Source organism: Octodon degus, unplaced genomic scaffold (genome assembly GCF_000260255.1).
Source record: "Octodon degus isolate 3935 unplaced genomic scaffold, OctDeg1.0 scaffold00057, whole genome shotgun sequence".
Lineage (NCBI taxonomy): Eukaryota > Metazoa > Chordata > Mammalia > Rodentia > Octodontidae > Octodon > Octodon degus.
The window spans coordinates 2,231,125-2,244,503 of NW_004524633.1; the positions used below are offsets into that span (position 1 = coordinate 2,231,125).

The 13,379-nt window shown below is 38.1% G+C and overlaps 1 protein-coding gene across 7 annotated transcripts in view; it reads right to left on the minus strand.

The window, feature by feature from the left end:
- Dock7 (dedicator of cytokinesis 7) overlaps positions 1 to 13,379 on the minus strand; it is a 246,024-nt gene that overhangs the window by 128,880 nt on the left and 103,765 nt on the right. For all 7 annotated transcript variants that reach the window (XM_023718310.1, XM_023718311.1, XM_023718308.1 and 4 more), the window contains exons 16-17: positions 4,028 to 4,145; positions 399 to 469 (exon numbers count right to left, since the gene is read on the minus strand). In XM_023718310.1, the coding sequence (XP_023574078.1) occupies positions 399 to 469; positions 4,028 to 4,145 (189 nt within the window). The remainder of the gene's footprint in view (positions 1 to 398; positions 470 to 4,027; positions 4,146 to 13,379) is intronic.

Consider the following 13,379-nt stretch of genomic DNA (forward strand, 5'->3'; position numbering starts at 1 on the left):
CAATGTTCCCAGGAAGTAAAACTGAAAGTCACTAAATCAAAGATCACTGGAGCTTGAGAATACCACCAATTTAACTAATAGGCTTCAGCTTTGTAAAGATCTAAATAAAACTTTTAAGTATTGGGAAAAATAATAGAGAAGATCAAAGGACCAGAGGTCACAGTGACAATAACACAGTAAAACTGAAAGGCCCCCAGAATTTGGTTGAAAAGATCTTTTATGTATAAAGTCTTACATTGAGATGTCTTTACAGAATGGCTATACATGTATGGATTGAAAATGATACCTCAGATGTTTGCCTTACCTCTTGCACAATCAGTAAAACACACTAACGTGAGTGCTAACAATGCCACTATTGAGAAGTGAGTAACTTTGAAAGAAATATTTTAATTCAGTACCTGTTATGATATACTACGGCTGTATAGGCTTCCTTTGAAAACTCTGAACAGCTAGATTTACCAAAGATTACCTGTAACAAATAACAGCATGTTGAAACTTTGTTGCAGTAAATGCTGGATGTTTCATATCTATGTAAGAATTTGTCTGATTTAATAACTGAGAAAAATGGGCAAAATCAGCCCAGTGAAGAACAATGTGCCTAATGACGTTTATTAAAATTTCAACTGCTTAACTATAGGTTTCTTTTCAATGACAGACCCATCTGATATTCAAACATTCAAAAATTTCTATTGCTTATACTTCTATCCAGTAAGCAACAAGGTACATTTCTTTCCTTTTTCTTAAAGAAAGGGAAGAATTTGCTTTATACTGGATGTAGCATGTAATTTGGAGTTTATATAAGAAATAGGATCCTAGAATGGCAACATAAATCTTTTATATAAACTGACGGCTTCTCCACTAAAACAGCAGTCATCCTGGAAGTCAAGTATAAATTATTTATAAATGATATAGGATATTCTACTTTTTAGGTTGTTATGTACCCTTGGTGGTCCTAGTACTTTCTGCATGCTACTTTACAATGGAGGAGGAGTTGTATCTTGTCATCATATATATGCTTTTTAAAAATCCACCACATCTTTAAAAAATACAGTATTATTTCTAGGAGAAGTTTAGAGGTAAAATAATTAAGCCTTATATATTTGCCTCCTGAATTCTGAAACACTGAGGATAACAAGAGCAGCCGATTCCAAAGTAGCTTAATGACGTCAAGGTCACAGTTATGACTTCTATAAGCCACACCTGTGATAATGTCGCGCTGCGGATGAAACCCTGCTATGTGGCCAGCCACCTTTACATACACATGAACAAGTGTGTGAGCTGGTTGGCACACTTCCATCACACAACTGGTCTAACAACAAAAGCCCATCCTTATACAAAGAGATTAAATAGCACCAAGTACATACACAGGTATTTGTTTATAACCTTTCAAGAATGTCCTTTTATTTTTTTCCATAATTTTATTGATAAACAAATAGCAATGAGACAGTTTCAAATCAAATTGGTAGGACAGTTTCAATAATTAACACATTGGCATACTCTCTTCCTAGTGGTTAATTGCTGTACAAGATGCGGACATGGTATCTTATTTACAAATACCATTACAACAAATCCTTCTATTCATTACGAGAATGTAACTGTATATCTATCCTAACCACTTTGAATACACAGATACAAGATGGACATTCATCTGTATCCCCTTTTATTGTTAAGTTCCGTTATTTGAACATGTCCTTTTATTTTAAATGTATACAGAAGTATAATAATGATGGCTCTAGGTAAGCCTTATTTTATCAGTTCTGTGATAGCTTACTATGTTTTTACAAAATGTTCCAGTGCCAAATTATGAAGTTTTCAATTTTATACATTATATAATCTAAAAATTATCAGAAGAGGTCACTTGAATAGTCCTAATTAAAAAGTAAACAAACATATCACGTTGCTGTGGATAGCCTTTCAACCAGTTATTCACATAAACATAAGAGCATTACCTTTTCATATGATTAACAGTACACATGTGAAATGAATGCAATACCTTTTTCCCTCTGAGAAGCTATATTACTTCGCAAAAAATAACCTGTTTTTGTAACATGAATGGAACAACGCAGGAAGTCTTTTTTGACCATCTGACATGTACTTTTAATCACCAACTTGGATTGAACATCAGTTACAGTAGCAAACAAGTGCTGCGACAGGCATCTAGATACAGCTAGAGAACATGATTCCTGCCCTCAAGGAGCTTACAGTCTAGTGGACCAGGTAAAGCAATAAATATAAAATTACAGAGAAATAAGGCCTCTGAAAAAAGTGAGCAGCTGGTCCTGTGGCATCAAAGAGGAATTGGGCCACTTGCCTGTGTGGGAGGGGCACCCCTAGAGCTACTCAGAGGGGCCCACACACACTCACGCAAGGAGGAACTGACGGAGCAAACAACAAAGACACTGCTGCACATTACCATACCTGTGCTGAGCTCAAATCCACCTGTTGGCTATCAGGGCACGCACTTTCACTATCTGGCATCTCTTCATCAACTACAATAACAAATCCATTCCTTGAGCAGAAATGAAGAGCTAACAAGAGTATGAAATATTAATTTCAAACCTCAAAACTAAATTGTACTTTTAATTCACAAATATCTAGCATGTACTCTTCGCAAGGAACAGAAACAGGAGAACACAAAGAGGAATAATCTGCTGTCAAGGAGACCTAAAGACCCTAATAAAACTGAGGCAACTGACAAGAAGAAAATATCTCCCAGTAAGCGGAAAATCAAAAGAATTAGACTGAAAGGCCAATATGGACAGATAAATCAGATTACCAGCAACGCACTGGTTCTTAGCTAAGCATTTTCTTTCACTAGGGATCCTAGAGTGTGACCATCTATAGCCACAGCATGCTTCTATTCCTCGTTGCCAACTGCCACTGAGCCAAAAATCTCTTGACATTCATGACTGTCACGCAAATCCTAAATGACAATGCTGGCAGTCAAAAACCTCCAACCTTGCCTTAGTCTGCCGCTTCTGCCCTATGTTCCGCTGCCCTGGCTCACTGGCTACTCACCACTGCACTTGTCTGTCACTGTGCAGGGACACTCCAAGCCTCGGATGCTCTCCTTCCTCACTGTCCAGATGCACTACCATGCGCAGAAGAGAGACTTGTGCTATTAGTGCAGAAGCACCTCTTCCATGAGATGCCTGCATTTGACCTCGGTGAGGCAATCTTTCTCATCTCTGAACACCCACTCCTTTGGAGCCTTCTACCAATCTTTTAGTAATTAGCACATGTCTTGCTTCTCAACACTTGCCGCAAAAGGTAACCCCATGGTGAGAGTTAAGAATACTAACAGCTGACTCAGGTGCCCAGATAGTACGACTTAATTCAAATGAGATTCAGCCTAGGAAGTGTTATTTTTAAAAGCTTTCCAGAACAATCTAATATTCAGAGGAGACTGCCAGAGTTGCTCAATGAAGAGGAAAGAGCCACACACATTAAAATCCCTGTGGAACATTTTCAAGCTGCAGGCCAAACTCTTAGGCTCCATCGCCTCCCACCTCCACATCCTGGTCTTTCATTCTAAAGGGGCTTGAGACAAATCAGAATCATGCCTGCCAAAGAAAAGTGATGTGTGCTCTGGATCAGTTTTCTAGGTGACACTGACATGACTCAACAGAACACTCCTTTAGATGTCTTTGTGTTTCGATGACATCCTCAATCCTCAGACTGCAAGCCTTATTGATCTCTGTAGCTCTGGGATACAACAACTCTTGAATAAATGGTAGGATTTTTAAAAACACCATACACTGGGCTGGGATACAGCTCAGCAGCACAGCACTTGCCTGGCAAGCGCAAGGTCCTGAGTTTGATTCTTGGCATGCGCATGCGCGCGCGCGCACACACACACACACACACACACAAAACCTGAAAAACAAACAAACAAAAAAATCTATACATAAAGGAAGTAATAAAGTTAAGATTTTATTTTCTAGTTCAGCTGCAACCAAGCGATACACTTATGTAAAAAGCTGATGCGAGCCACACATGAAGACGAAGAGTAGGAAAGAACCCTTACCGGCATGGCATTGCTCGAATCTTCTCCATACATAAACTGCACTTTCACGGTGATATTCCTGGCAGAACCCTGACGATTGGCAAAATTAAGACTCTGTGGATATATGTAGAGAAGATTTCTGCAAAAGCAACAATATAATAGTGAAAACTAAAATACAACATATCACTCACCCATCACAAATATGAAAAACACTGAATTATTAATATCTGCCAGGCAGTGTGCTAAACTGGCTTACGTACCTGATCCTTAGACCAATCAGTCAAATACAGAGCAATTGAATGTGCCCTGACAGTGCAGACGAACCGAGAACCGCATGAGAACTGACTTCCACACAACAAGGGAAAAGACGCAGCTACACCAGAGTCCAGTTAGCCAGACTTCAAAAATTCATTATGCTCGCCCACGTGAGCTTCTGGGAAGCGGGTGAGCATGGAGGAGGTATAACTGAGAGGCTGCAAGACAATCCTATTATCTCAGCAACTTCAAGCAGACATTAATAGAATGGGATGTACAAGTATGGCTCCAGATAAACTTGGTCAGGAACTTAAGAGGTGTATATTCCACAGTAGTGTTTAAGGACATATGACAATACAGAGGGGCTAAGGGAATTAAGCGGTGACCAGAAGACAAACACATTCTAGGCAGTATTTACTTGACTTCTGCTCCAGCTCATGCCTGGGCATCTCACACAAATGTTAAAAGTCCCTGCTACCAATGTAAAGAAAAGAAATAATTTAAGAAAAGGCACTAAAAGAAAAAGCTTTAAAAAACTGTTACTTTATCTGAATACTATACTTGGAACTGCTGAACAAGATTTCAAGTATAATAAAACCCTGCTCACCCACTTCCATGGCCATCAATGAAAGTAAATCTACATTTTTAGGAATGCAGTACAGCACCCCAGAAATTTTATTTTATTTTTTTCTTTTTCTTTCTTTTTTTATGTATTTGGTACAGGGTCTCACTACGCAGCTCAGACTTGTAGTGATCCTACTGTTTTAGCCTCCCCAGAGCTGGGATTACAGGCGTGCACCACTATGCCTAGACTTGGTCACAGGCTCAGAACTCCAGGGGCAGGATCCAGTGCAGCATGCAGGACCAGGGATTGAATGCTGGTCCTTATCCCTGCCAAAGCAGGCACTTAGTCCACTGAGCTATCTCACCAGCCCCAGAAATTTTAAATGAACACACAATCTTTGACTTAAGAAACCAGCCTAGTTGTAGAGACTACTGCACTACACACAAATTTAAATGAGCATGCTGAAAATACAACATTTTTTATAGTTTCGAATTATAAATAATTTTAAAGAAACAATGTTGAGAGTATGTTGAGCACACCTGAATATGTTGCTAATCTGAAAAGTCCAAAACCTGAAAGTTTTAGAGCTCTGACATGATACCACAAGTCTGCCTGTTCATTGTACATAAACTCTTTCATGCACAAAACTACTTAAAATATTCTACAAAATCACCTTCAGGCTTCATGTATAAGGTATGTATAAAAGATATGTGAATTTCATGTTTAGACTCCTACCCCCAAGATATTTCATTTTGTACATACAAATATTCTAAGCCCCACTCAATTCAAAATTTGAAACACTTCTGGTCCCGAGCATTTCAGGATACTTAATCTGTACTAGACTGATTAATTAACATACATTAATAAAAAGGGATATTATGAAATCCTGCAAATGACACTTGCAGCAGTATTTATGAAATAGGGAAACGACTGGTTAATATACATTAATAAGAAGGGATACTACTGAGTCCAGCAAATCACAATCGGAAGCAGTATTTATGGAATACTGAAAGGAATACTGAGCATGTTGGACAGAGGGTATGGCTCAGTTCTGAAAACAGGCTCCCCAGCAGGATGCGGGCGGTACTCCCTACACGTGGTCAACTTGGGTGCTGGGTGTACGCATGTGACTGCAGCAAGCAAAGGACAGAAACAGAAAGGGTAAAATCATATTTCTAAAACAATAGTTGCGACAGTTTTACTTTTTCAGTTAATAGTAATGACTTGAGATCTGTATACTTTTTTTATTTTGCTTCAACATCTGCAGTGAAAACATATTTACAATTAGAAAAGCAATATAGTAATTTCCATGGTGGAAAATGATGTTGTTTGGCAATAAGCGTATTCTCTGGAAGTACCGAAGAAATGGGAAGTCAGCTGTACTTGTAATTTACCTATTACAAACTGTGCTGCTATAAACATGAGTGCACACTTTCTTGCTAAACAAAAGAACTAGAGATCAAAGATGAATATGATGAGCCACTGTAGTCGTTAAAATTTTTACAAAAAATTTTTATAGATCTGTTAAGATTAGTCACACATTATATTGGGCATTAGGAAGCTAAGATCAGATTTCGAAGCCCTCCCCTGGACTTCAGAAACACACCATCTAATGAAACAGAAATGACTATAGGCCAATCTTCACAAAACGTAGTGTTACGAAGAGATGTACAGAAGTTATAGCAGGTAAACACAGATACTCGGTCAACCATAAAGTCTTATTTGTAAGATCCTCTATCCTTTCTATTCTGACAATTCCTTTATTATAAAAAGTAGCATCCTGCTTGGGAGATAGCTCAGCACCGTAAGTGCCTGCCTGGCAAGTGCAAGGTCCTGAGTTGGATCCCTGGTAGCTAGCAAACAAACAAACAAACAAACAAAGTAGTGCCCATACCTATAGAAGCCTTAAGTTTATCTTTCCTTATAGCTTAGTAATACTCCACTGTATAAAAAGACCATAGCTTTTTAAAATCCATTCCTTGGTTGATGGGCATTTGGGTTACTTCCAAGATTTACCTATTACAAACTGTGCTGCTATAAACATGAGTGCACATATATTGCTGTGGTATGATGTTTTGAATTCTGGGAAAATACCCAGAAGGGAAATAGTTGGGATGAATGGAACCTGCAATCTCAGTTTTTTTGAGGCATCTCCACATTGATTTCCACAATGGCTGCACCAGTCTACACTCCCACAGTGAGGAAGTGTCCTTTTCTTCCCCCACAGCCCCTTCAGCATTTGTTATGGGGTGCTTTTATTGATGATAGCTATTCTTTCTGCTGTGAGATGGAATGTCAGTGTTGTTTTAATTTGCGTTTCTCCCATGTCCCAATGATGCTGAACATGTTTTTCATACGTTTACTTGCCATTTGTATTTCTTCATCTGAAAAGTGCTACAGGCCAGCCAAATACCTCAGTGGATTAAAGCGCCTGCAAGCAGGCGCAGGGGCCAGTGGTTCAATCCCTGTGCCTGTCATGCTGGCCCCACCCTCAGGGCACTCTGAGATGGCAACTGAGACAGGGCATGGTGGTGTGTGTCTGTAATCCCAGCACTTGGGAGGCTGTAAACAGGCGGATCACTAGGAATCCAATCTAGTAGTGAGACCTTGAATACCCTGTAGACCCTTCCCTAAAATACAGAAGAAAAAAAAATCTAAAAAGTGTTTATTCCTCTCAGATGCCCATTTTTGGATTGGTTCTTTGAATTTTGTAGGCCTGTTTTGGTTTTTTTTGGTGGTGTTGTTTTTTTAAACTCTTCATATGTTCTATGTAGAAGTTCTCTGTCTGAGGGGCAGTTGGCGAAGTATTTCCCTCCAATTTGTGGGTTTTCTTTTTACTCTGATTTCTTTTCATGTGCACAAACTTTTTAATAAAAGATGAGATCCCAGATGTTGGTTCTTTGAGGTATTTATTTCCTTTGCCATTTGGTCTTTGTTCACAAACTCTTCCTACCACTATGTCTTCAAGAGTTCTATCTACTTTCTCTTCCAGTAGATTGTTTCTGGTTTAATGTTTGGATCTTTAATCCACTTTGACTTTAGCTTAGTGCATGGTGATAGACATGGGTCTAGTTTTACTCTTTGGCACGTGGAAAGCCAGTTTTTCTAGTACCATTTATTAAAAAGGCTATGTTTCTTCCAGTGAATATGTCTGTCCCCTTTATTAAAGATAAGGTGGCTGAGTGTGATTATAGTTGTATCTGCATCTTCTGATCTGTCCCATTGATCTTCAGGTCTTCTTTTCTCCCCCAGTACCATGCTGATTTTACCACAGTAGCTTTGCAGTATAATTTCAAGTCAGCAATTGTGGTGCCTTCTGCTTGCCTTTGCTGTCCAGGATTGCCTTTGTTATTCTGGTTTTCTTCTGGTTCCAGATGAATTTTAAGAATGTTTTCTCTAGTTCTGTAAGGTATGCTACAGATATTTTGATTAGGACTTCATTAAATTTATATAACAATTTTGAGAGTACGGCCATTTTCATAATGTTCTTCCCGTCCATGAGCAAGTAATATTTTTTCTAAAAATCCTCTTTGATCTCTTTTTTCAATGTACTGTACTTTTCACTGTATGACCTTTTACTTCCTTTGCTAGACTGATTCCTAAGTATTTCATTTGTAGGGATGCTACTGTGAAGTGTATGGTTTCCCTAATTTCTCTCTCAGCGAGTTCATTGTTTGTGTACAGAAATGCTACTGATCCTTGAGTGTTGACTTTGTATCCAGCTATGCTACTGAATTTGGTTATCAAATATGGAAGCATTTTGGTGGAGTTTTTGGTTGGAGTCTACTATATAGAAACTCATGTCATCTGTGGATAATGATAATTTTTTAAACACTTTTTATTTTTCACATTCCAAAGATACTGATCACCAAATACAAACTAAAATCAAAATAGCTCAAAAATTGGCTATTAAAACAGAAACAATTAAATTTTTGGAATAGACAATAGGTTAAAAATTTGAGAAATACGCATAGTAAGGAAACTTTTAAAATAACAAAATCATAATTACATAATTAACATTAATGATCAACAAACAGGGCTATATCAATTTAAAGAGCTTCTGCATACAAGAAAAAAAATCTGTAGAATAAATAGACAATAAAATGAAAAAAAATTCAGCTATTCCTCTAAGAGTAGACAATTATTTCAAGTATACAAAGAACTCAAAAAAATTTAGACCCCTCTAAAGCAAAAGTTCCAGCCAAAAAGATGGAAATTAATAGACATCATTAGGGAAAGGACAGGTGTCTGGTAAACACATTAACAATCTTCAGTATCTTTATCCATAAGAAAAACACAAAAGAAATTAACCCTAAATTTCATCTTACAATAAAACAGCTATCATTAAAAAATTAAATAATATCAAATGTTGGTGAGGCAACAGGGGAAAAGGAAACTTCTATATTGTAGTTGGAAATATAAATTAACTACTGCAAAAATGAATATAAAGATTCATCAAAATAAAATTAAATATTCCATTTGACTCAGCAGTCTCCTTCTGTAGGTGTATTTCCATAAGAGTTAAAGACATCCCACAAATTCTGATAAGTTGTGCTTGAATTTTCACTGAATTGCAGATATTGCTTACTTTGTTTAATTTCATCTGTAACCCACTGGTTGCTAAGGAGGGTGTTAATTTCCATGTGTTTATGTGGTTTTGTCATTTATATCCAGTTTCACTGCACTGTGGTCAGACAATATGCATGGGATAATTTGTTTTCTTGCATATACTTAGGCATGACCTATGGACTACTATGTGGTCTATTTTAGAAAATGACTCGTGTAGCTGAAAAGAATGTGTATTCACATGTGGTTGGGTGGAATACTCTGTATATGTCCACTAAGTCCATTTGTTCAAAGGTCTGCTTCAGTTCTGCTACCTCTTTGCTCATTTTTTGTCTATGTGACCTATCTTTTGGGGATAAAGGAGTGTTAAAGTCTCCTATTAAGACTGTGGTATTGGATATTAGATTTTTCATGTCCATTAGGATTTGTCTTACATAGCTGGCTTGCTCCCATGTTTGGTGTGTACATATTTATGACTGTTACCTCTTCCTCTTGTATTTTTCTCCTAACGTATGTAGTTGCCTTCTTTATTTTATTTGATCATTCTTGAAGTTCAAATTGTCTGTGAACAGAACTGCTATCCCTGCTTTTTTCTGAGGTCCTGGGGCACAGTATTGTTTTTCATCCTTTAACTTTCAGCCTATGAATTTCTTGATGAGTTAAGTGTGTTTCTTGCATACAGCATATTGTTGGATTTTGCTTCCTAATCTACTCTGCCAGTCTATTTCTTTTAATTGGCAAACTGAGTCCATTTACATTGATGGCTATAACTGAGCTGTATTGACTTATGTTTCATGTTATTATCCTGCTGTTGCTTACCTATTGTTCTCATGTGTTTAATTGTTGACCCTATTTGGTAGGTGCTTTCTGTTCTCATTCGTGGAGTTGTGGTCATTTTGATCTCTCTCTAGGTATCTTTCAGTAGTCTGTGTAGAGTTGGCTTTGTCATCTTGAAATTCTTTTTTTTTTTTTCCAGTGTGTTCCTCTTCTTTATTCATTTTCAGAGTACAAACTTAAACTTGGATAAGCTGAATTAACCCAACCCACCTCTGGCAGGTACACTCAACATGCTGTATAAAGTGTAACATTCAATTTTATTATTTCTTTCTCAAGAGTTTTCTTCAGTCCATTAAGACTCAGCTCCCCTTACATGGGCTTTGGTGGAGGTCGTGGGCAGCACCAGCAGGTCTAAATCGGGGTGGAGGAGTTCGGTCCTTACGGGCTTCACGAGATCGATTTCTGACCACTTTGCTGTGAATGGCACAACTCACACAATAATGCAGCTTCACATACAGCTTGGGAAGCACATAACCGTCGAAGACACTCTCTTCGGAAATGTCCCTGACGGCGGCGGCCTCCACTATGTTCCGAATGACAAACTTCTTAATAGCCTTATCCTTGGGTACGCACCGGGCGCAGTTCGTGCAGCGAATAGGCTGCACATGACCGCGGCCCTTTTTGGCACGACCGTTGTTCCTTCTTTTTTTCGTCATCTTGGAAAAGAGGACCCGAAAGAGCTTGAAATTCTTTAGTTGTTCTTTGTCATGAAGTATTTCAATTCCCTGTTAAACTTGAAAAAAGAGTTTTGCAGGTTACATCAGTCTGGGTTGGAATTTGGTTTTTTTTTTGCAAGACTTGTAGTACTTTACTCCATGCTCTTCTTGATTGGTGGTCTGTGAAGAGAAATCTGCCATTATTCTGATGGGTTTTCCTTTAAATGTGATCTGATTCTTTTCTCTAGCAGCTTTTAGTATACTGTTCTTGTTTTGAATTTCTGGGATCTTAATTATTACATGTCTGGGTGTGGTTTTAATTGGGTTGATAATTAAGCCCAAAATATCATTGGGTTGATATCTGGAGTTCTATATGCTTCAGTTATCTGAATGTCAGTTTGTTTCTCCACATTTGGGAAATTTTCTGCTATTACTTCTGCCCATATTCTTTTTATACCATTTGTATTGACTCCTTCTTTCTTATTAATGCCCATTAGTCTTATGTTGTTCATCTTTGTATCATCTTGCAGATGTTGAATTATTTTTTCCTGCATCCTAAGTGAGATCTTTTCTTAGTTTTTCACTAGCTGCAATGGTGTCTTCAAGGTCTATCTTCACTTTCATTCAAACACGTTTGCCAGCTTGTGATTGAGATTTTAATTTCCTCTACATCTGTCTGAATCTGCTTCATGCCTTCTATTTCTTTCCTATATTGTTCATTCAAGTATTCCATCATTTTTCTATTCTCTATTTTTTTATCAGTGTCTTCTTTAGAAGCACTTAGTACATTTGGGCCGGGGAGATGGCTTAGTGGAATAAGCGCTTCCCTGGCAAGCGCAAGGGCCTGAGTTCAATCCCCGGTTCCACCAAAAGAAAAAAAAAAAAAGTTAGAAGCACTTAGTACTTCTTTCGCTATAGTTATCATTTCTTTTTTTACTCTGGAGATTCTTTTTTTTTTTTTAATTTATTTATTCGTGTGTGTATGTGTGTGTGTATGTGTGTGTGTGTGTGTGTGTGCGGCCAGCTCAGCCCACCAGGGGACGGGGCTGGCTGGCATGTGGTGCCGGGGGATTGAACCGTGGTCCCTGTGCTTTGTTTAGCTTGTTCTAAGTAGGTGCTTTAGAATACTGAGCCATCTCACCAGCCCCTCTGAAGATTATTTCTGATCTGATTTCCTCTATACCTTTCTGCAGTTGTTTCTTTACTTCAGATGCTATTATTTCAGAATTCAGTAGTGTGACTTCCAATTTCTTCTATGCTAGTGTCTTCTGCATTTGGTCTGGGTGGGCTCGGAGCGTGAGATTGCATTTTGCTCCTTCTCTTTGTCATTTTATATAGCATTGTCCTTTGACCTTTGGTGCAGTTATTACCTTAGCACTCTCATAGATCTGGGTTTAGCAGTGTGTCTCAGCTTACTGGGTCCGGATCTACCAAGTTTGAATTTGTCCATTTGAGCCTGGCTGGCCTCAATCCTAGCCTTTCTGCCAGGAGATGTGCTGCAGGGCTGCACAACAGGCCAGTTCGCTGGAGGAGGTTCCAGTGGGCAATGGGTGCCACACTCCACTCTGTCTTCAGGCAGGAAGGTTCTGGCTGGTGGCAGGTGCCACATGCCGGGCCTTCCAGCACACCACACAGTCTCCAAATAATGATAATTTAACGTCTTCTTTTCCTGTTCTTATTCCTTTTATCTCTGTCTTGTCTAATTGCTATAGCTAATGTTTCCCAGAACTATATCGAATAGGAGTGGTGATAGTGAAAACCTTAGTCTTATTCCTGATTTTACAGTGAAAACTTCCAATTTTTGTTCAGAGACCATACTTATAAGTGAAACAAACAAGACTGGCATGTGTAAACATCATATTGTCTCCCTAGCATAAGAAACTGAAAGAGTAAATAGATACTCCAAAGGTACAATAGATATCGTGAAAGGGAAAGAAACTACCCAAAAAGCAAAGAAATAGGATGGTGGGAAGAAAAAAGAAGGAATATATACACATCCACATATACAAACACATACAAGATAGCTAAGATAATTCTACTACTAATTTCTATTAGTTCACTGAAAGGAACAGTTAGTATATTGTTTGATTAATCTTACATGACTATATCTGATAATCTAAGCAACTACTTTGAAGAAAACACTATGTAATACAGTAATTGTTAATTTCCTATCATCTTTTTTTGAAATTCCTTATTGGTTTACTCACTTTAAAAACAAAAAGTAGATTGTTTCTGTGCAGGTTTTTTCAGAGCCTGGATCCCTACACTGTCATTTTTACTACTGTCCTCAGAGTTTTCTGTAAGCTGAGACATATTTACCTACAGACTTAGTCATATTAAAATTTTAATTTTTTCCATCAAGAACATTTCTACCAGGAAGAAAATGTCTGATTGCTCCTTTTTGTCCAAGCAGTGGATAATGGTGAGAGATGCCTAAATCAATCAATCTTTATACGTTGCCAAAGGCTAACTTGCTCGCATGCCTTTTTTTTTT